The sequence below is a fragment of the Nannobrachium achirus genome, assembly GCF_963921795.1.
Source record: "Nannobrachium achirus genome assembly, chromosome: 22".
Taxonomy (NCBI): Eukaryota; Metazoa; Chordata; class Actinopteri; order Myctophiformes; family Myctophidae; genus Nannobrachium; species Nannobrachium achirus.
Window position 1 is genome coordinate 15,481,830 of NC_137829.1, and position 23,946 is coordinate 15,505,775.

The 23,946-nt window shown below is 43.1% G+C and overlaps 1 protein-coding gene across 1 annotated transcript; it reads right to left on the reverse strand.

The window, feature by feature from the left end:
- Positions 1–1,968: 1,968 nt before the first annotated feature.
- LOC308307435 (high affinity choline transporter 1) lies at positions 1,969–17,225 on the reverse strand. The gene is made up of 9 exons (XM_080752699.1): positions 17,078–17,225; positions 16,013–16,161; positions 14,914–15,057; positions 13,905–14,058; positions 5,966–6,183; positions 5,090–5,289; positions 4,041–4,155; positions 2,591–2,773; positions 1,969–2,153 (listed from the first exon to the last, which is right to left on the reverse strand). Exons 1-9 carry the CDS (start codon positions 17,208–17,210, stop codon positions 2,013–2,015), a joined length of 1,437 nt encoding a protein of 478 aa, XP_080608825.1. The 5' UTR covers positions 17,211–17,225; the 3' UTR covers positions 1,969–2,012.
- Positions 17,226–23,946: the final 6,721 nt, after the last annotated feature.

Sequence of the window (23,946 nt, forward strand, 5' to 3'; positions counted from 1 at the left end):
TAAAAAGTAATTTTGAGGTTGCACTACCCCTTTAAAGGTCCAGTAAGTCTTTTTTTATATGTTGTTAAAAAGTGTTATGTAGCAATATATTCTGATAGCAATCATTACTAGAGTGTTGGGTTCAGTAACAGGGGTCCATCCCCCTGTCTCTCTGGCTCTTCAATAAACAGAAAATAAATGTTCAGGTGGGTTACCAATTTCATCCGGGGAGAGTACCCATTCATCAGCTTCAATTTAATAGTGTTCCAGTCACTTCTTTGAGTCACTTCCACTTCTTATCCTGCATCCTGTAGTTCTCTCTCCTGATTGGATACAATTGGTATCCCGTTCGGAAAATGCCTTTTCTGTTTACTAAAGAGCTGGAGAGACTTGAACAAATAAACTGTATCGATTTCTATCTGAATTCATAATGGATAATAGAGCTTTAAGAATTTACCAAAAACATTTTTGTAAAAAAAAAAAAAAAAAAAAAAAGAAGAAAAACACCACATACACTACCTTTAATCTAACCCTAAGTGTATAGGCCTATACACATGTAAGGGTCCATTTTGGTTCCATTTGTACCAGATTTTAGTGTGCAGCACTCAGTACCACACAATGTTTACGACACTATTTCAACCTTTCCTAGTGGAGTGTTGGCATCCAGACTTCAAAAGATACCACATCCACGTATAGGAAGGTTTTGGCATGTTCAAAAGTTGGCACGTTTCTGTCAGGTGGAAATCTCATTATGTTTGTCCATACTGTTACTTTTCAGGATTCAAATGTACAAGCTCCAAACTCGCCACGTTGCGCTACGTTTGGAGCTTGTGGATGCTTTTGTGTGACGCTGTAGTACGATCAAGTAGGGCATTCATTTACGAAAAAAGGAAAATCAACACCCTAAAGTTAGAATATGGAGAGAAGTGGTTTCTGCCCGACAGCAACGGTAATCTGATATAGATTTGATTTTCAGACCCAGATTTTTATCAAGGTGACATACATACAGTGTATTACTGTGATTGTACTATAAAAAACAGCACTAGTTAGCTAACAACACAAATCATGTTAAGATATTGGTCCTCAAGTACAAAGAAAAATCAAGTTTGAAATTGATAAAGTGATCATTACAATGTTTGGACCATAAAACTTGGACCATAAAAAAACATTATTGCTCTATTAATAAATAAAAATCGGTTCAAATCAAAGCAGATGTGTCTGGATGTAAAATGGCACGCTATTGTCAGGCAAATGTGAGTGCGCGCACACACACACACACACACACACACACACACACACACACACACACACACACACACACACACACACACACACACACACACAAGCGCTAATTATTTTCCTAATGGAACACTAAAAACCTTTTTTTAAAGTCACCTTGATGAAGAACCATTTCTCTTGTGAGGACCAGGAAAATGATCCTTACAATGTCTAATTCTCAAATTCTACTACACACACACGCACACACACACACGCACGTTATATCGTATACATACTTCATTAGATATTGCACAGTTCTCGTCTAACTCACGGCATCCATTTTGTTGAACGCATAGTGTGAGCTAGATGTCCATTGGCCTAGCTCTTGCTCGTTGTTTGGCTTTTTTAAAAATCCTTCCTTTCCCGGTAAGCAGCACTTGAAAACAAACTCAAGCGGTGGTGGCGGAATTTCTTCTATCACAAAGAGAACGTGAGAGAAACCATTTATAGGACTTAAAACACACACGACTGTGATTGGTTGGCTTAGGACAGCCAATCGTCTGGCTTCTGTGAGCAGTCAACTTCCTTTGTTCTGCGCAATGGAATCTCAAAAAAAGAAGGCAGCACCGTTTCATCGGGATAAAACACGGTTGTGGACTGGAAGCCAAATCTAATATTCTTTTTTTTACATTGATTTGGCCACCAATACGGCAGTTACTGGTTCCTCAAAGAACCTCCTCTTCAACATCCTTCTTTAAATCCCTTGGTTTCAGTTTTTTCTTCTTTTTTTTTGCTCCTTCCCCTCTCTTTGTGCCCTACTCTTCCTCGTTGAAAGTGTCGCTTGGACTGCAGTCTTCGTCGTCTTCGCTGAGGATCTCTGTGTTGGTGAAGGTCCCGGCCAGAGAGGCGCCAAGGGCCGGTTTGACCGGAGCCATCTCCGACAGAATGATGTTGTCCTGGTTGGGAAAGGGGCACACCGGTTAATCCAACAACAAAAAAACATATCACTGTAAACATATCGTCGTTGTCGGTCGGAAACCTTGTATCTCCAAGTTTCAAATTTGTACGTTCTTTCGCAAAGTGAAGTCTTGCTTCATCGTACAAAGCCGTCGCACAAAAGTAGTGAAAACAGTAGATCTACAAGCACACAACGCCTCGCGGTGCGAGGCGTTGTGTGCTTGTAGATCGGCTGTTTTCACTAGTTTAAATCATTTTTAAAATGATAAATGCAAAATGAACGGTTTTGGACATACAAGGTTTCCACCCGACAACGACGATATGCATGTGCAAAAAGAAAAGAAATGCTGATAATTCAATCTTTCGACAAAAAAAGGTTGATTACAAATAATCGCTGAGAAAATAAATGGCTAGGGTTTGGTTTGCCAGCCCTTACCTGGTTGCCCACCAGCGTGGTCTTATCCATGATCTCGCTGCTGTGCTTGGACACCACGGCGTCCAGGAAGTCGTACTTGTGCGACAGCGTGCCGCTCTCGAACAGGTACTTGGTCAGGTAGGAGAAGAGCACGTTGGCCAGGAAGGACGCCAGCATGGACACCGTCTTGAACGGGAAGCGCTGCTGGACGAAGGTGTGCTCCACCTGGACATGGGGATCCAAAAAACACTTTAGACCAGGAACGCATTATTATTACGCATTATTTTATGCTTTAACTATTAGAGCTTATGCTTTAACCAACAAAAGTGTCAAAAGTGATGACTCATCACTGTGATGACTGTGAAAAGTGATGACTCATCACTTTTCACACTTTTGTTGGTTAGTTTTCTTGCCCAAGGAATGTTTTTTGTGCAAAACAAATGCTTGCAATGGATTCACAATCATGAAAACTCTCCAGTTTGACCCCTCACATGCTACTTAAAGCAGAATCTTTCTTTTTTATAATATATTTCCTTTCCTGTGTAGTGGAGTCAATGGGACAGTGAATATACAAATGGCCATAACTTTTTTTCGCGATGTTTCCGGCAGAGCAGGCCTCTCATTCTGTGGACCTTAATGACCAAACTAATAGATAAAACAGAAATAAAAAGTGCGGCAGAACATCACAGGTTCAACCCTATTCCTTGAGCTTTAGGGCATGTGGATCCCCGACTACTACTTATTAACTGAGAACCAGTGTCAATAATATCAACAATCTGTCAATTGCATAGTAATCATGTATATAAGCTATTCAAAATGGATAGAATCATGATTTATTTTTTAACATAAATGGATAAATGTGAAAAAAAAAAAAAAAACATTTTTTGAAATCTTTTTTTTTTTTTTAAGCAATAATTTCGCGGACCCCCTGCAGTACCTCCGCGGACCCCCTAGGGGTCGCGGACCCCCTCCCTGTTGAAGACCCCTGTTCTATGTCATTTGTGCTCAAACCTTTTCATGTGAAGGACCCCCACAATGATATGTATTTGGCCACAGACCCCCATCTCAAAATATGTAGTTCCAGGGACCCCCCCAAAGATTTGCACACATTTTCGCGACTTTTCCAAAATTGCAGATCTACAAGCTCGAAAAACAAGAAAACAAGATTGCCGCTATCTCATGAATGACTGAACGGATTTCGAAGCAGATATTTTTTTTGTTTTTGTTTGAAAGCTGTGAACGGCGTTTACACACGTGGTGCATGATCCGTGATTACACGGATTAAAAGGTAAGAAAATGGCAGTGAAAAACATTAGTCGATTCTTTAACGCAACAGTAAGTGTGTTAAAAACACAGCACAAAAAGAGGGGGCACAGGTTGAAACTAAGAGAAAACAAATAAAAATATACTATGAATAAGCATAAAAAGCATTAAAAAGGTGTCACTGGGAATGATCAAATCAAATTACCACGTTGGTGAGGGGGTTGATCTTGTCTTCTGTGTAGTAGCCGGGGTAGTAGATGAACGGAGGGAGGTAGAGGTAGGGCTCGCCGCCGCCGATGCGCAGCAGCAGGCCGAAGACATACCTGTAGGCAGGGATGTGCAGAGAATGTTAGAGAGGCAGGGGCTGAAATTTATAAAAGGGCCTTTTGGTGAAAATATCGAAAATAGCCGACCTGCACGCTCACAATGTGTCGCAAGCTTGGAGGTCGGCTATTTTCGGTGCTTGATACCACACTAAACTAAACATAATCACGTCAATACTGGAGATGTGGCGTAACGGCATGTATTTCTACACAGAGAGGGCAGTTCTTTCAACATAAGAGTTTGGGCAAGGTAATTTTCTTGAATGCTGCCTTCATGTATGGCATGGAAAGGGGACAATTGCATTTCTTTCACCATAGTAAAAACTGCATTCATGGTCTGGAGAGGGCACTTTTTACAGACGGATAAAAGGGCTCAAGCCCCCTTTGATGTCTATGTGTGCGTATGCCTGTAGGGGCAGGGGGTTGTCACCATCATGACATTTTAGTTATAAAATGAAACTAAAAGAGTCCAAATAAGTGAAGCCATGATTTTAAGATCATGGCTTCACTTTGTTGATGATTAATTGTTGCTCAAATAACAGCGATAAACTATAATTGTTGTTAAAAAACAACAAAAACCTTTTAGGCTTCATAAATAAAGAGGTAGATATAGAAGATCAAACTTAACCCGGGGAAAGCATGTGTGTCATTTTAGATTTTTTCTTTTTAGATTAGCATTGGCTATTCAAAAATAGCAAATATACAAGCTCACAGCGTGTCACTTCGCGCAGCGCTTCAAGCTTGTGCATCTGCTGTTTTTGGACAGTGTGGATTTGAAGTGTGTGAATTACTGATTTAGATTTAGTAGAATCAGCCTCAGGCCTTAATGGCGTAATTAATAAATATACGGTACATGACTGACAATGAGGATTATCTGATATAGTTGTGATCAGGTGATAACGTAATTAATTGTGACATGTCAAAATAAACGTACCCGGCCACGGAGCCGTAGGTGTTGGTGCCTTTGACGAAGAGGACGCTGAGCAGCTGGGGGAAGATGATGACGTAGACCAGGTCGGAGCTCAGGTACCACAGGCCGTACACCGTCCCCGTCAGCAGAGCCATGGCCGTGGCCGCCGCCCCGAACACAAAGATAGTGATACGCATCACCCACACGATCTCACGGTCTGACGCCTGCAGGGAAACAACGAGGGGATGGGGGGGGGGGGGGGGGGGGGGGGGGCAGTGTGAGATACCAAGTGAAGAATCTGCTTTTATATTTTATTCACCTCTTTTTCTCCCCACTTGTCTTTAGTCATTATGCCCATTACTTATGTGTGTTGTCACTGCTGTTGTATCCTATACTGGCTCACCCGCCAGGGAGGAGCCCCCAACGGGAGGACGTAGAGCCTTCGTCCTCCTCCTCCCGCCCAACACTCCCTACGACAGGCTCTGCCATTTTCAACTAAACGTTGCTCTCAAAAATGTTTTTTAAAAATATTTGAAGCGAAAAGTAGATGATGGAAAATGGATTCTATTTGATCAGCACTTCCATGTTTTCCAAGGTGACCCGTGTTGCGCTGGGAGACGCCCAACGCAACACTTGGGGAACACTTTCAGCAGTCTGTAAACAAGGAAATACTTTGTTTTGTTTTTAGTTTTGAGTCAAATTATTAATTTTGTTGAGTAGCCGGGTAATAAGCGGGATAACGAATGGCTCCTTGGTCGTTCTCGAGAAATACAAATCCCTTCGCCTCTGGGAGTTATCAGGCTGTCGGGATTTTTATTTCTCGAGAACGACCGCGGAGCCAGTTCGTTATCCCTTACATACTGTACTGTATGTACGGGGGTGCTTGTCGTGTTCTCTCACTGATTGTCGGAAGGCCAGCTGGTAGATGTTCCGGGCGAACATGGAGCTCGCCGAGAGGATGGAGGAGTCTGCGGACGACATCACGGCTGCAGACACCGCTCCCAGGCCGAAGAAGGAGATCCAGGATGGGCACAGGTGCTGGAGCACGATGGGCAGGATCATGTCTGACTGCTCGTTCTCCTTGGGAGGGATCGGCCCATATGTCGTCTGGTTCCAGTCTAGCAGGACACAACAAACAGGGACGTGCAGAGAATGTTAGAGAGGCAGGGCCTGAAATTTCTAAAAGGGTCTTTTGGTGAAAATATCGAAAATAGCCGGGCTATATACCTCCAAGCTCACAACATATCGCACTGCGACGGGTTGTGAGCTTGGAGGTCGGCTATTTTCAATACTGGAGATGTGGCGTAACGGCATGGATTTTTCACAGAGAGGGCAAATTCTGTCAACATAAGATGCTGCATTCAAGTTCAGGAGAGTTTGTTCAAGGCAATTCTCTCGAAAGCTGCCTTGCCTTCAGGTATGGCATGGAAAGAGGGGCATTTGCATTTCTTTCACCATAGTAAAAACTACATTCATGGTCTGGAGTCCTTTTTACAGACGATAAAAGGGCAGGGGCTCAAGCCCCCGTTGATGTCTATGTGTGCAGCACGTGCCTGACAACAAAACACAAACTATTTACTTCGTCAGCGCCGCCCAGGAATAGGCCAACACCAAAACCACCTTCTCCTCCCCCCCTCCCCAAGACTTTACCTAACCAATTAGTTGACAGACCCAAAATCAGCTGTGCATAAATCATGATCCCGGCACTATTTCTGTATACATTATTGTCACTATAATGCTAGTTATACGATTGTTTTTGTTATTTAGATTTGTTTTGCTTGATCACAAATGTTAAGAATGTTATTTAGATAGCGTGTTGTTTAGAAAGATGCTAGGTTTCATGTTTAACATGCATCCTAGCGTCTTTGAGGCACAATACATTTGTATGCACTCTACTTAAGTGACTATCTACCCTGTCATTTGCTTACTAGGGTTCATACCATTTACATAATAAACACTATTGATTTTAGTGACCTCGTGACCTTTCCTATAGCGCCACCATAACAGTGCAAACATTCAAGTGAGCATCGGCCATCGGGGGTGCATGGCCTGGGCAGAGAGGCCATCTGGGAAACAAATGGTCCCTGGTTCAGATCCCAGCGATGGTCTATGTGTCAAAGTGTCCCAGAGGAAGACACTTAACCCCTAATTGCTCCCCAGGCACTGTAATAGAGCAGTGGTTATCAACCTTTTCAGGCTGCAACCCTCAAAATAATCATATTTTAACTGGGGACCCCCTACCCTGACGAGCACTAAGAGTTTTGGAATAGGCCTGGGGCGGTATGGACATTTTGTTACCGCGATTAACGTCTTCCCATTTACCGCCGGTACTGCGGTAATTACCGCACCCCCGTATCTATTAATTAAGGTTCGGCGATAAGCCAAAATATTGCAATCATCTTCCCAAAAGGAGGGGCGACACAGCCTGACTGCCCGAGTTATACTTCTCCGTACAGCACAGCGTGTCTGGCTTTCAAAGGAGCAGATCTACAAGCTCACAACACGTCGCATCCACGATGCGTTCTGAGCTTTTAGATCTGCACTGTCGGGTTACCATAGTAACGTAGGCAAGCTACGTAGGCTAGCTACTTGGGCTATTCAGACACAAACAGCTGAAGGAAGGGTTGTCAGATCGTGTACAGTGATTCTGTAAACTCACGTCACGTCTCAACTCTCAAATCGCAGTGATTGAGTGCTGCTATATACAGGTTTTAGTTACAAGACTTGACAGAAAAGGTTATAAAATCGCCGACGCGCAGCTGGACGGAGCACAACGTGCGACGGAGAAAGTAAAATAGTTTCTCCACAGTGGAGAGGCGACACAGCCTGACTGCCCGAGTTATACTTCTCCGTACAGCACAGCGTGTCTGGCTTTCAAAGGAGCAGATCTACAAGCTCACAACACGTCGCATCCGCGATGCGTTCTGAGCTTTTAGATCTGCACTGTCGGGTTACCATAGTAACGTAGGCAAGCTACGTAGGCTAGCTACTTGGGCTATTCAGACACAAACAGCTGAAGGAAGGGTTGTCAGATCGTGTACAGTGATTCTGTAAACTCACGTCACGTCACGTCTCAACTCTCAAATCGCAGTGATTGAGTGCTGCTATATACAGGTTTTAGTTACAAGACTTGACAGAAAAGGTTATAAAATCGCCGACGCGCCGCTGGACGGAGCACAACGTGCGACGCGTGGAGAAAGTAAAATAGTTTCATTTTCGGCTTTAGTCCACGCGGCCCGCGCTCCGCCAGTAATCCGTATGAATAAAAAAAGATATGCCACAACACAAGGTAGCCTATGTATTAACATCCTTGTGTCGAGTGGATTACAGAGAAAGAGTTGTGCTCCGTACTCTATCTATGCCCTGCGTGCAGCCGTGCACTGTGTACACTGCAGCCAGGTCTCTGTGTGTGAGTGACGTATGTGGCTTCCAACGTGTGGTACACGGCCCAGAGCAGAGCGGCATGGAGCGCATGCGGTCCTCGCTTCTCCCCCGTTTTAAAACTCGCTTGTTTTCCAATAAAAAATAGACCTTTTTTTTGTCTTTTTACCGCGGTAAGCACAATGACACCGCGGTAGACCTCGGTATACCGCGGTACGGCGGTACGGCGGTTACCGCCTCCAACCCTATTTTGGAATTACATTTTGTAACACGGTTCTATTGTGAGAATAGCCAATCAACGCCTCGCTTTAGATCGGCTATTCTCCCAATTTTTGCCTCTAATATTTGACAATTTGGCCAAAGTTTAATTTGTCATTTTAGAGGTATTAAAAATACCTTAAATTGTCACTTAAGAAATGTGCATTTACCCTCTATACACTTAAACTTTATGTTGGTTTGTTAAACTGTTTGTTACTGAGTGAGAAAACAATGTAGTTAATCACCGGGGAGCCCCCCAAAATAATTTGGGAGACCCCCCTGGGGGTCCCAACCCACAGGTTGGGACCTGTGGGTCCCAACCTGTGTGGGTAAATGGGAAATTTAAAAGTACTCTGTACTGTATGTGCTGTACTATAAGACAAAAAGACTAGACAAAGAAATTATAATCCAAAGGAATGGGTTATATGCCTACTAATTATTATAATTAATGGCAAGTTATTTTACTGTAGGCCGTGGCATTTTTTTATTGTAGCCTATTTGATGTGATTTTCTTCAATTCGTTTTCTATTCAAATATGGAAAACTGGCATCTGGTCATTCAGCGGTTGAGTGGACAGCAGTCTTGTGGTTCTAGACTGGGACGTCTAGGAGTAATAGCCTACTTGAAGGAATTGCCCTTTAGAATGGAATTGAGACATGAATGGTTTCTGTTCGCAAACAGATTGTATCCCTTTGGAAACGGTTGTTATGAAAGCTCCGTAACCAATTTAAAAACGCAAAACCGTTCAAAACCGCGACTTTTTTTCTTATTACATAAAAAAAAAGATTTAAAGTGATACAAGGTTTAGCCAAACAGTAATGATATTATACAGCTTGTAGATCTGCAGTTGTCACTATACACAGCATAGGCTACTTTATATATAAATAATACATCAATCGTAATCGAAAACGTTTCAAATAATGGTGTTACAGGTTTTAAGTCATATTGCTCACAGCTCTATTGTCTGTGGTCTGATGTCTGACAGGTGTGTAAATCACTCCTCCATCCCGTCATCCCTTCTTCTTCCATACTGTATCTTAACTCGTCTACTCATCCACCCATCCTCCATCCTATCTTCCCATTCAGCCATTTCCTGTGATCTCTCATTACACAGAAACCGCCCTCTCTCTCTCTCTCGTTCTGACCTGCTGTCATCTCTCTGGTCATTCTACCCCCCCGCCCCTCACCCCATGACACAAAGGCCATGTTCAGACTGCAAATCTGATTTATTTATCCAATCTCCTCTTTGGATCTTTAGACTGTCCACACTGTTGTTTGCAAGCGATCAGGTCAGATGTGTGCGTTAAGACATTGCAGAACAAATACCGCTAGCGTAGCTTATCTACAAGCTCGCAAGCTTGTAGGTCGGCTATTTTCCGCAAGCGTCGTCGTCGCAATAAGTATGAATCCGTCTCAGTGTCCGTCCCAGCGTTCAGATTGACACGCATCTTTACAAATCGGATTTGAATCTAATTTCAAACCACCTAGTAATGTGGTTCAAGTCTGATTCACAAAAAAAATCTGTTTTTGCTGTTCAGACTCATAAAACAGACATAAAACCAAACGGGTTCCATGTAGATAAGCCAAACATCTGATCTCGGCTGCCAATGTGAACATGTACTGTATAGCCAAAGTGATAGTCCTGCCTCTACCCTCTCTGTCTCTCTTTCTCTCCAATTTTCAATTCAAAATGCTTTATTGGCATATAAAATGTTTTAAATTGACAAAACAAACATATAAAATGTGTCATAGCATTACTTACATACAGAGACAACAAGGAATAATTGCGACAGAAGGTCGCAGTATACCATGAGAAATGTCGCAGCTTGTCTCTGTGTCAGTCAGTAAGTCAGTCAAGGGTTGGTTCCCTTGTCACTGTGACATCACAGGTGACATCACCTATGTAAAAGTCCATATTATGGGTATTCCCCAGAATCCCTTTTATGCCCATATATGAAGATCCCTGATGTAATCGATATATATCACTGGGCAGATGGCCAAGACATGGCCCTTATCTGTGTGGCTGGTTCAGATAGGGATCCCCATGTATGGGCATAAAATATATTGTATGTATGGATACATATTATTATTATTATTATTATTAATATAGGTTGAAATTAAATAAAAAGTCCATATATAGACATTCCCAGAAACAAAATCCCTTTTATGCCCATATATGGAGATTTCTGATGTCATCAATCCCAGGCCCTAACAGGTCCAAGAGCCTGCTTTACTCTGATTTACACCCTACCTTCCCCGAAAACGTTAATATTAAGTCCATATAATGTATATGGATATATATTAATAAAGGATAAAATAAATACAATGTCCATATACAGTGTGGGCATTCCCAGATGATGCCCTGTTAGGGTATCCCCTTATGCCCATATATGGAGATCCCCAGGCATCAAACCCAGGTCCTAACTCGCCACGGCTTTGCTTTGCTTTACTAATTAACATACGTTTTATGTCCATATATGGAGATCCCTGTCCCAATGTCATCAATATTAAGGACAAATCTGGGAATGCCCATATTTGGTAATGCCCATATTTGGGCATGTTTTGACATAACATTGTTGACTATCATGCATATCTCCATATATGGGTAAGGTAACTGGTCCGATATACATCACTGGCCAGATGGCCAAGAATTGGCGCGACCTCGGTTGCATGTCGCCCTGAGGCGTCTTACTAACAAGAAATATATGATAATAACTCTGTCTGTCTGTCTGTCTGTCTGTCTGTCTGTCTGTCTGTCTGTCTGTCTTTCTCTCTCTCTCTCTCTGACATACAGTACTTCTATTTCTGTCTACCTTAAGCCTATAATTCAGACTCCGTGGTTGCAATGCGATCGTGTTGTTAGCTTCAATAAGTTATAGTGTTTGGAACGTGACACACGACTGCAATGGAGAATAAATTATGCCATATTCCTTCATTCCATCCTCTGGAGGTATAATCTCTCTCTCTCTCTCTCTCTCTCTCTCTCTCTCTCTCTCTCTCTCTCTCTCTCTCTCTTTCTCTCTCTCTCTCTCTCTCTCTCTCTCTCCCGCCTCTAGACACAGATCGTTGACTCAGATGAAATGGCTTGGATCCTTAACTAAATAAATCAGTCCTGTTCTTCAGATGTAATATTCAGCATATTCATGACACAAGGCATCAAACCCCCAGACACGCCTCTGCATCCGTTCAACATCATGTGAAGATGACCTGCCAAAGTCTTTTATCCACTCGTCTCCTTTGAGTAAAACTATGCCACTTCTGGATGCTTCCACTGACCTGTGATGTTTCATTTACTGTGGAATCAGTGTGCGCGCAGCTCTGCGCGCGCATTTGTAGTGTGCCAGCTTGCGTTTGTGTGTGTGTGTGGGTGTGTGTATTACGGTTGTAAATGTCCCCAAAAGAATTCATGAAATCTGAAATCTAAATTGACTGTTGGATATATACACTGATGTGTTTGTTTTGTACTGCACCCTTCTTTCTCCTCTGTTGTGTGGTGGTTGTTGGGGTGGGTGGGTGGGAGAGGAGGGAGAGCAAGCTATGGTGTATGAATCCATATCCATACTTCTATTGTATGTATATATGTCTGTTGTTCATGTTTTTTATGGGACCCCCTCGAAAATGAGATGCTGCATCACCTTTAATAAGAATCTGAAATCTGAAACGGTTGTTTTATGGTTACATTTTATTTTTAGAGATTTAGGAAAATATTCAGGTTGGGGTTCCGGTTACGATTTAGTCCTTTAGAGGTTTAGATTGTCTATTTTTGCGACTTGTGTGTGACACCCTTATGAAGCAGTATAGGGAGGGCAATAATTTAAAAATAAATAAATATGGAGTTATGAGGTTTCTGTCCGACCACAATAATTAACAAAAATAGCCTATATATTACGTGACATAAAAGAAATCATCATCCCCCACTCCAGGGAAAAGAGGCGAATGGTTTGAAATCGAGCGAGTCCCAATTATGCCTGGAGTCCAGATGTTTGCTGCTGCTCATCTGGAGCGCACCCAGCATTTACTGTTGCTAGTCATCTGGAACGCACCCAGCATTTACTCAATAAAAAAAGAAGAAAAAAAAGTAATCTAAACATGGTATCATACTCAATATTACATGACTACAATCGATGTGAGAGAGTAAAAATAAAGGCGGCAGAGGTCAGGAGGTACACACAGAAAAAGAAGGGTTCTGGAACTGTAATAGATGGTTCTCTAAAAGGCTATGTGGTTCCACAAAGAACCGTTTCCATTAAAGAACCATTTAATTCAGTGAATGGTTCTTCATGTTCTTCATAAGAAAACCATTTTTATGGTTATTTGAGACACTGTTACCCACTTAAACCGGAGCATCAAAATCTTGGGCATGTCTTAATCTTAATAGGTGAACACTCGACAAAAAGACCAGATCTGAAGGGCCATTATCGCCTCAGATTGTTTTTGTAGAGGGGAAACGGGTATGGTCTGAAAGGTTCTATCTGGAATCAAAACTGGTTATTCTACTGTATCTATGACATCACTCTGAAGAAACATGGCATGTTTATGTTTCTGTGTGTAGAGCGACGGACATCTGGGAGTCCAAAGGTCCCCGGTTCGATTCCTCAACTCCTCCAGGCTCCGTGTCGCCTGGTTAAGTGTCCCAGAGCAAGGCACTTAACGTCCAACGGCTCCCCGGTGCACTCACTCTAGAGCCAGCCACTGCTGGGTCAATGCAGACACGTAATCTAATGTCCCCTTAGGGAGCACAATAAATCCTGCTTAAACTACCCTGGACACTGCGTGCCTGTGTGTGTCTATGAAAGCCTACACTGGCTACGCATGACAAGGATCTCTCTCTCTCTCTGTGTGTGTGTGTGTGTGTGTGTGTGTGTGTGTGTGTGTGTGTGTGTGTGTGTGTGTGTGTGTGTGTGTGTGTGTGTGTGTGTGTGTGTGTGTGTGTGTGTGTGTGTGTGTGTGTGTGTGTGAGTAAAAGTACAGAAGTATTGGCATCAAAATGCACTTAAAGTATCCAAAGTAAAGGTACTCAGAATGTAAATACCTCAGGTTTTACAGTAAATGTACTTAGTTACTTTCGCCACTGGTGTCTGTGTGTTTGTTTGTGTGTGTGTGTGTGTGTGCGTGCGTGCGCACGCGCGCGCGTGTGTGTGTGTGTGTGTGTGTGCGTGCGTGCGTGCGTGCGTGCGTGCGTGCGTGCGTGCGTGTTTACCAGTGGATGCCCCTATAGCTCCTATGAGAACAGAGGGAACGGCCATCACCAGACAGCCGAAGGCGGCGAGGAAGGACAGGATCTGGGCATAGGTGGCTGAGGAGGCTGAGAGGACCCTCTGGAAGTACACCTGCCACGGAATACCCCCTAGCATCTGGGAACACAGAACACACAACCAAACCTCTTAAAGGAACTAGAAAATATTGTTCTTTTGAAACAAATTGTGGGCTCGCTTGTCCAGGTTTCATGGCTGTGTGTCAAATAGAGCATGAGCTATACCTGTTCAAAGTTTGCACTTTCAAAGGCTTCCTACAGCGCCCACCTTTGGCCGATTGTTGTAAAAAGTAATGTTTAAAACTTGGCCCTCTCTACTGGCCGTTACAAAAGCACTGTGGCCTGCGATTGTTAGAAAACAGTCCTGACTGAAAGAAAATACTATCGTGAAAATAAATTGGACATACTTGGATTACATTTACTCAGCAGCGTTACACTGATGTGAATGGGGGAGACAGGACTTTCCGTTCACGTGATCTCTCGCTGCATTTCGGGAAATGGAGTGTTTTTCATCACCGCGGTACCTTTGTACAGTAGCTACAGATTAATATAGTTTACTGTACAACGCGTCGAACGCGTCAATGGGCACAGGGAGACATCAAAGAGTTTGACGGGTTGACACGTTGTGGACCTCCTATGAGTTAATGTGCAACATTGTTTTCTCACTCAACAGTAAACAAACCAACATAAAGTTTAAGTGCATAAAGCGTATACGCACAATACTAAAAAGACACTTTAAGGACTTTTTAATACTTCTAAAATGACAAATTAAACATTGGTCAAATGATCAAATATTAGAGGCAGGAACTGTACAATAGAACGTTGTTATACAAAATGTAATGCCTCAACTCTTAGTGCTTGTCGATCAGGGTGGGGGGGTCTCCAGTTAAAACATGATTATTTGTCCTACAACCACTGTTGTAGGACATGTGCAGCAGCAGTAGTGATGTCTCACCAGCAGTAAGAAGTTGTCTGCCCATCGCCAGCCGTCTTCTGGCTTGATCTGTCCCAGCCAGGGAGCCTGGTAGATGGCCTGTTTGGCTGACACTCCGATGTCTGACACCGCTGGGTTGGACAGGGCAAAAGGCACGCTGACCCACTGGGACAGGGAACAGAGGGAAGAGAAACACAAACATAATAGCACAAAACAGATTTCCTGATATTTCTTTTGTTTTTTATCATCAGTTCCCTCAGTTATTGTGCCAGGGTCCCCCATAAGACAAGATGTGCTGTTAAAATGTTTATATAAATGATATATTCAGAATGTCCTTTCTTTCGATACATTTTTTTTCTTTCTTTTTTTAAGATTTATTTTTGGCTTTTATGCCTTTATTTGATAGGACAGTAGACTGACAGGAAATGGGGGGAGATGGGGAGTGACATGTGGCAAAGGTCGTCCAGACCGGGAATCGAACCAGCGACGCCATCAGGCATCGATGCCTATGTGGCAATGCCTATGTGGTGTGCGCCCGGACCAGTAGGCCAGCGGGCACCCCGATAAATCTTTTTAAATAATCAACATACCAATGTTAAAGCCTCACTAAGCGACTTTTTTCAAAGAATAACATGTAATTTTGTCCGATCTGTATGGTAGAGTATGTTAATACAATATAGCGTATTCAATTGGGGTGGTTGTATTTTGTCTCCCTGCTCTTCTATTGAGACATTCAGATCGTGTCAAAGGTCATGTCTCACCCTGACCCTGCAGGATTTGACAAAAGTTTTGACCTGATGGTCAAGATTCAATTCAACCCCTGGGCAACCAGGCCGTCTTTATTAGCTTCATGGTAAAAATGTCAGCACTTAAGCAGAAAAAAACAGGTATAAGAGGAAAGTTACATAGTGCTGCATGCTTTAAAGCGGTTAAACTGATTTTGTATTTTATAATTTAGGGGGAACTCCCCCAAAACACTAAAATCGTTAAAACAATAGAAAGCAGTAAATTAAAACATACACTCATCTTTACTTTCCTCTAATGACTATATCTAAAATATTGAACTTTTGTTGTAAAAAAACAAAGTTGTCCTTTAAAGGCGCTGATCCACTCAACTCACCAGGCCGACGAAGATGCAGAAGAGCTGGACCACGTCGGTGTAGGCCACAGAGTACAGGCCTCCCACCAGGGTGTAGAAGATGGCGATGAGCGCAGAGATGATCACCGACATGTTGATGTTGATGTCCACGATCACACTGAGCGTGGCCCCTGCACCCAGCAGCACACACAGAATGTGATACAATCATGGAAACATTATTCATCATCTATCTCCATATATATATATATACGTATGTTTCAGAAAATCCTTACTTAAACCCCATAATAGTTGAGTGGAGTCCCTCAGGGCTCTGTACTAGTAATTTATACAACGGGGTAGTCGGGCTCTCAATGAAAAACAGGCTCTGCAAGTTTTGTCCTGCCTACGGAACTCGCCTTTGGCTCGTTCCTGCAGCAAGACTGTCGTGCCAGATAACCGTGATAATGCACACCCTCTCGTGTAATATTGCTTAAGTATTTTATGTGTTCTGTTATTGTGGGGAAAGCTATTGCTGAAAACAGCAGATCAACAAGCTCACAACGCATTGCTTGTCGATCTGTTTTGCTATTTTCTGTGAAAGCTTTGTCCACAATACGGATGCTGGTGGTAAAGGACGATTTGCAAACTATATCTTCATATTATAATCACTCACTATTGTCACTAACGCTCATTATAATATGGTACATGTGGTATACAGTATAGCCTATGGCAGCGGTTCTCAAACCCTTTTAGGCCGTTACCCCCAAAATAAACATATTTAAACTGGGGACCCCCAGCCTGACAAGCACTTGGAATTGCAAGTATTACATTTAATTTATTTGCGAGGCGTTGTGAGCATGTAATCGGCTATTTTCATTTTAGAAAGAAAAACACAAAAAACATTAGGCTGTCATCTGGGGAACCCACAAAATAATTTGGGGACCCCAAATTTGTGGGTCCCGACCCCAAGTTTGAGAACCACTGGCCTATGGTATACACTAGCATGCCATGTATGGTAAATGTATCTAAAGCCACAACAGTTTGACTTCATTATGGCTGATCTTTGAGTGGTGCAGCAGCATGCAGTCCAGTCCGTGCGTCACTTACCCAGCGCAGACAAAATGGCCGCAGACCAGAAGATCTCTCCCATGAGAGCGGGGATAAAGAGCAGGCCACCCATCCTCTTCCCGTACATCTGCTGGAAGGGGTCCAGCATGGTCACGTACCCTCGGGAGCGCATGGGCTTGGCGAAGAAAAGACCCCCTGGTATGTGGGACAGATGGACAGTTATAGGCCATAAAGCCATGACGTTTCACTAAGTGGTTCTAACCCACTCCCCCTCCCTCAATTTACATGTAGGCCTATTTGGCCACAGACCCCCCCCCCCCCCCCCCTCCTCCCCCCTCATCTGAAAGCATGTTGTGAAATGGGACCACAATTAGAGAATATTGTGTTGTTAAAATGTGTTGTTAAAATGTTATTCAAAATGTCTTCCACAATTCCATAAAAGTTGTTCTGCATTGTGAGCTCGTAAATCGGCTATTTGTTGTTTTATTCTTTTAAATAACTGAAGTAGGATAAAGTGGGGTTAAACTGATTTTAGGTATGGCAGCTGCCATAATTGGCTACAGGGGGGAAAATAACATGTAGGCCTAGGAACTTCTTAAAATAAATATATCATGCATGTTGCTAGCTAAGGTATGGCAACATGACAGGTCACAGGTGTCTTGACACCAGTCATGTGTCATGTATGTTGCCATACCTTAGCTTTTGCTGAACAGACGCCACTGACTTTGAGAACCACTGATCTAATTGTTGGAGCACATAACAGTTGGGAGATGAAGCCGTGAATTAAGCAGTTGATGCGGCAAGGCGCAGCATGCAGAACGTAGATTCGTACCAACAACAAGGCTGAGAGCGTATCCAAACGGAGCTTGCGCCCAGGCCAGGCCGTGGCCCGGCAGGTACACGTACTCCGCGGTGCCGTTGATGTAACCTCCGCCGACCCAAGTGGCTGCGTAAAAGAAACACCATGCATGTTAGAAGTTATAGAAGAACACTGACATCTCCTGTATGAACGTCACGTGGATTCTGTAGGCCTGTTTAACATGCTCACACTAAATGAATCAGCCTAATCAAGTCTCGTTGCTTTAGGTGCATAATTCAGCCTTCTATAGTCTGATATTCACGCTTATTAATGATAAAATAGCATTGCTGCGGTTATTGTCATGAAGGTTTCATGGCATTTCTGTAATTGGGAAGCACTAAATAATTCATGTAATTACTTAAAAGCGCCGGTGCGCCCTCGGGGTGTGAAATTAAAATAGCATCAATGACGAGAGTTATTATAAGAAAAAAAATAAGAAAAAAGATCATCTATTTATGCATTAAGGCTGTTCTCATGTTGTAGGCCCCTACAGTAGGTGGAGAAGTTATATTTCCGTGCCAGAATCCGCGCGTAAAATAAGGAATAGTCCTAGGATTAATCATATTATAATTAGTTTATGCTGTGACTTGATACAAATATAGGATATGTGACCCAAAGTATGGCAGGCTGTTATGAATTAATCTACCAACTCACCAGTCATCGTGAAGCCACCGACAAACAAGCCGATGTCCCTCCCGCCGACCATGATCCTCTCGCTGCTGTCCATGCCCTCAACCCCGGAGTTTTTGTTTTTCCATGCGGCCCATATTCCCACGCCGAGGATGAGCAGGTAGAAGATAACGATCGCTACAATCCCCTCTGCGTGGACTGCCATCTTCCACCTTCCGTCCCTCGATCCTTCTGCCGCCCCAGATCAAACCGTGCGTCCGGAGGAGAGCGAGCTCATTGAGACCTGAAGACAAGCGCAACAGTCCGTCACACTCACTGTCTCACTGAGTTGATTTGATCACCGCTAGATCAACTGACTGCAAGTACAGTATATAGGCATGTACCTTTGATATAGATTATAGCCTAGGCTACTTATACAATTGTGGCTTATTTTAAACAACTTCTTAACGCAATAAGTGACGGAAGTGAGTGACATGTTTGCGCGCCGCGTCCGTTTCAAACGCTTTCCAACATTTGAATTGGCGACCTTCCAATTAGATCATACAATTATGACATTGTAGTACTGTTAGGGGGGAAAAACTTAATTTTCAGAGTAACTAATAGGCTAATATACGATTTAGAAAAACAACTCCCTGTTGCTATCATTTTGTGGCCGTGCGTAAAAGTCGCCCTCGGCGGCCCCACGCGTCCAAAAAGAAACGCACTTCTGTGTCTCCAAAAAAGATCTACAACGACCGCGGGTTGGGAATTGGGATTCGGTCCAAAAGCACACACAGCAAAGCTGCACTTTCAGCTCCACTTTACGCTGACGCCATGAATGGTCTGTCTGTCTGTCCGTCCGTCCGTCCGTCCGTCCGACCGTCCGTCCAGGAGAGCTGCAGTTTGCACTATTGACTTGCTTTAAATCACCAGCCGTCAGCCAGGCTCCCCGCGATGGAGTTAAAGAGCCGGTCGACTGTGCATCTTCTTCTACAGACCAAGTTAGGCTTAATCACACGATGAAAAACTGTCTGCAAAGAGGCGTTAGAAGGAACGTGGCATCAAAACAAATAAAAAGCCGTGCCTTACCTTTTGTCTGAATACAAACGAGAGGAATTCCAAACGCGCTGCAGCATGTACTTTTCCTCAATGATATTCTTTATATGCCCTAAAATGTTGGAACTCTACGCAGTCCTCTGCGTCAAGCCGTGCGTAATTGGCTTGTGTGTGTGAAAGTGTTTTTTTCCCCTTCTTAAGTCACCAGTTGTTCGTCAGAGAGCGATAGACAGAGAGAGAGAGAGAGAGAGAGAGAGAGAGAGAGAGAGAGAGAGAGAGAGGTGTGTGTGTGTGTGTGTGTGTGTGTGTGTGTGTGTGTGTGTGTGTGTGTGCGCGCGCGCGCGTGTGTGTGCGCGCGCGCAGAGAGAGAGAGAGAGAGAGAGAGAGAGAGGGAGAGAGAGAGATGGGGGGGGGGGGGGGGGGGGCGTGGTGGGCTTGCTTTATGAATGGGGCTGTATAACAGGGTCTTCCAGGGAAGGACGGATGTATTATCTATAATTGGGGACGTCATGACGCACACACCCATGGGAAAAGCTTTCCAATATCACATCCGCTATGAATAGCTAAAGCCTTTTACTTTGCCAGCTCACATTCCAGACTCTGATTTACGAGGCTTAATTAAAACACTGCATTAAGTCTGAAACCGCTGGTGATGTTTCTTTCTCTCTCTCTTTTTGAGCGGTGGTCACAACGCTCCTATACGTGGCCGTGTGTGTGGGTCTGTCTGTCTGTTTGTCTGTTTGTCTGTTTGTCTGTCTGTCTCCGGGTATGTAGCCTGCCTGCACTAACCTTTTCTGACCACACATGTTAAGGGAGGGGCGCTGTTGTTCAGGATAGGCCAGGCATAGGCCAGGCACACTCACACACAAACACACACAGGGGGCACACACACACACACACACACACACACACACACACACACACAACACATGTTAAGGGAGGGGCGCTGTTGTTCAGGATAGGCCAGGCATAGGCCAGGCACACTCACACACAAACACACACAGGGGGCACACACACACACACACACACACACACACACACACACACACACACACACACACACACACACACACACACACACACACACACACACACACAGGGGGCACACACACACACACACACACACACACACACACACACACACACACACACCACCGCTCAGTTCACACGAGTGTGATTTTTTTTTTGGCCGTTGGTCAGCCATAAGTGTATAGTAGATTCATAGGCTATACTTACAAACTGAGGCCTTCTTGGAGGCCTCATACACTAGATCAGGGGTCTTCAACGTTTTCAGGCCAAGGACCCCCTTAGTTGAGAGAGAGATGAAGATGAAGCAGGGACCCCCACAACCTTCTCATAGATTCCATATAGTTTCATTGTTTGACAACACAATCATCAGTGTATTTTGGATTCATTTCAATTTGTGTTTTCTGATATTTAACCACTTGAACAATACTTCATAAACTTGACCTTTCACTTTGTACTTAGTCTGCTCTTTTTCCCCTCTACACCAAAGCTCTTTGTCAAAAATAGCCAATCTACAAGCTCACAATGAGGCGTTGTGAGCTTGTAGATCTGCTACTTTTGTCTAAAGTTTGCAGAATATGAACTATAGGGTTCAAATCTTTAATATAAAAAAGGAGAAAAAAGTTTCTATCTCACAATATACTATAGTAACTCTGAGGACCCCCTAGGGGTCCCGGACCCCCTGTTGAAGACCCTTGGTATAGTGGATTCATAGGCTACTTACAAACCGAGGCCTTCTTGGAGGCCTCATACAGAGTAGATGTTAGGCTACTGTAAACTAAAACTAGTTGCATCATACAAATTCATATTTTGTCTTAGTATAATCTTAGTGATTCTGTTTCTGCCAATGAACAGTTATTTCTACACTTAATGCACAATTTAAGTAGGCCCCATCCACTTATTTGGGTCTCAGAGGAGGGCTGACATTGGTGCATATATAGGTTTGGTCATTTCAAACTTCAAAAGGAAAATAAAGGGGTATAGTTTTTATTATCTTATAGCCTACTCCTCTTTGATTATGTCATTGGTTGGCAGGTTTTTCTGAACTGTCCACAGTCCACCAATGAGATACAGAGTATTACACAGGAACGGTGCCTTGAGCATCACTGAGTGTCCACCGCTGTCCACGGTGCTGAATTGTTCATTGGTCGCTGTCCATGGTGCTGAAATCTCTTCTGCTCTTTAGATTTTATAAATCTCATGTTCTCAAATAACCACACATCACACGTCAAAGAAATAGGCCTCAAAATGATACTTTTGGCTGTAGAGGGGGGGGACAGAGGCGTCAGCAAAAGCTAAGGTATGGCAACATTCGCGCGCGTGCAAGACACCAGTCATGTTGCCATACCTTAGAAACAGGCATGATTAATTTATTTTATGAAGTACATTTTATCTTTTCCCCCTGTAGCCAAGGTATGGCCGCTGCCATTACCTTGCCATACCCAATAGGTGCCTCTGGGACGGGACGGTCCAACTCTGGTCCGTTTTACTAAGAATAGAGTATACAGGGTTTAGAGGGGTATTAACCTGAGACAGTGACAGCTTCTCCAATTTGGGGAGTTGAGCTGCCAGGCTGCATGGCAGACACAGGACAGCTCTAATTGGTTGGCTTCACAACAAATAAACCCCTAATAAACCATGTGTCCATTAATGCTTGTACAGCTTACAGGCAGCCAGGCTTGCGACATGCAGGCCTGGAGAGCAAGTAATGAATGTGCTCACAAACGGTCACTAAATTCATGGGTCTTCAAAAACGGGTGTGGGACTCCGATAAGGGATGGTTTGGTGTAGAGCAGTGGTTCTCAAAGTGGATTCCAGGGACTCTGTGGGTTCCTTTAGGGGGGTCTAAATTGACCCATACAAGTCTGTAACTCTGACAGTGTACAAATGGAACCATATATATATAAGATGGTGTAAACAAAAAACCCTGATGATAGTAGGCCTACTGTCAAACAAGTCTATGAAAGCATCTATGAAATCTGGACATTTTATAGTAGCCTCTATAGAGCATCGCAATGGGCCTGGTTTACTGGTCCCACAAAAAAATATCCGGATCATTTTCCTCATAGACTTTCACGAACATATTTATAACAATTACGGTATGTTAAGCCTAGAACCGAGCCATCCAGGATTGCAGTGAATCATGACCATAAAACCTTTGTTTCTATGAAAAGAACATTTTGAAAATCGCTAAACAAAGGCTATTTATTAAGTAGTATATCAAATAACGAAATATTAAAATATTTTTATTTAGGAGCAAAGGTTTTATGGTCATGATTCACTGCAATCCTGGATGGGCTGGTTCTAGGCTTAACATAATTGTTAGAAATATCTTTGTAAAAGTCTAAGGGGAAAATGAATGGGAGATTGTTTTAGTGGGACCAGTAAACCACTTCCGCTGCGATGCTCTATAGTGGGTATATTTACTCTCTCAGCTAAGGGGTCTTTGGCCTGAAATATATTGAAGACCCCTGCACGTAAGCATCCACCTTTCACAAATCTTCTTACTTACAATCAAGGGTAAATCAATACATGTATAATTACAGTATGTATATATTTTGGGATTGGGTTTTTATTAAAAAGACAAAAAGAAAAAAGAAAACAATACAAACCATATCTAATTAAATGGTTAATGTTAAGGAACATCCTTACTTGTTGTCGGAGCGTTGTCGCCCTCCAGTGGCTTTGTTTGGTTCTATAACATGCTTGTGTTTTTGTTGCAGTCAGTGATAAATACAGCAATTTACATTGTGAAAGTTCTGCAGTGATAAAATAGGGCAGAGGTCTACAAATACTGATAATACATCATACCTATATGGCGCTTTTCATAGTTCACAAAGTCACTTTACAAAATAAATCAAAATAAACAAATGTATTAAAAAAACTTGACATGAGTCACTAGACTGTCCTTCTCAATGCAGCGCACAGAGATTATTGTACACAGCCAGCAAAGTAGATGGCGGTAACATGAGAACAGTAGCATCAAAGTTTACAAGTACTCTTAATGGATTAATTTGAATGGATGGAAGTCAGAGTGAATCTATTTATCCAAAAAGACCAACCAGTGGTGGACAAAGTACTCAATTATAAAACAAATACTCAACTGCAAGTGAAGGTTACTTTTGAAAGAAATACAAAAGTACAAATCACAAAACATATTTTCTTTTTAACATCAATGCAGCACTGTATTGACATTTAGAATTTTCCAAATAAATTCAGAAGTAAAAAGGATAATGAGGCAGGAAACCCACACACACACTCATATGCTCCAATAAACGTATTCGATGAAGTTTAGATCCTAGGTTCTTCAATCAATTAAGAACAATTTAAAAAAATGTCTTATAGATGGGTTGCCATG

What these genes read in the sequence shown, in the direction of transcription:
- LOC308307435 (XM_080752699.1), bottom strand. Translation starts at nt 17,210, where the DNA reads ATGCGCTCCCGAGGGTACGTGACCATGCTGGACCCCTTCCAGCAGATG. An exon ending in AGCTGGCCTTCCGACAATCA is followed by an intron (nt 5,290 to 5,965) that starts GTGAGAGAACAC and finishes GTTTCCCTGCAG; the next exon opens with GCGTCAGACCGTGAGATCGT. An exon ending in AGATCAACCCCCTCACCAAC is followed by an intron (nt 2,774 to 4,040) that starts GTGGTAATTTGA and finishes ACCTTCGTCCAG; the next exon opens with CAGCGCTTCCCGTTCAAGAC.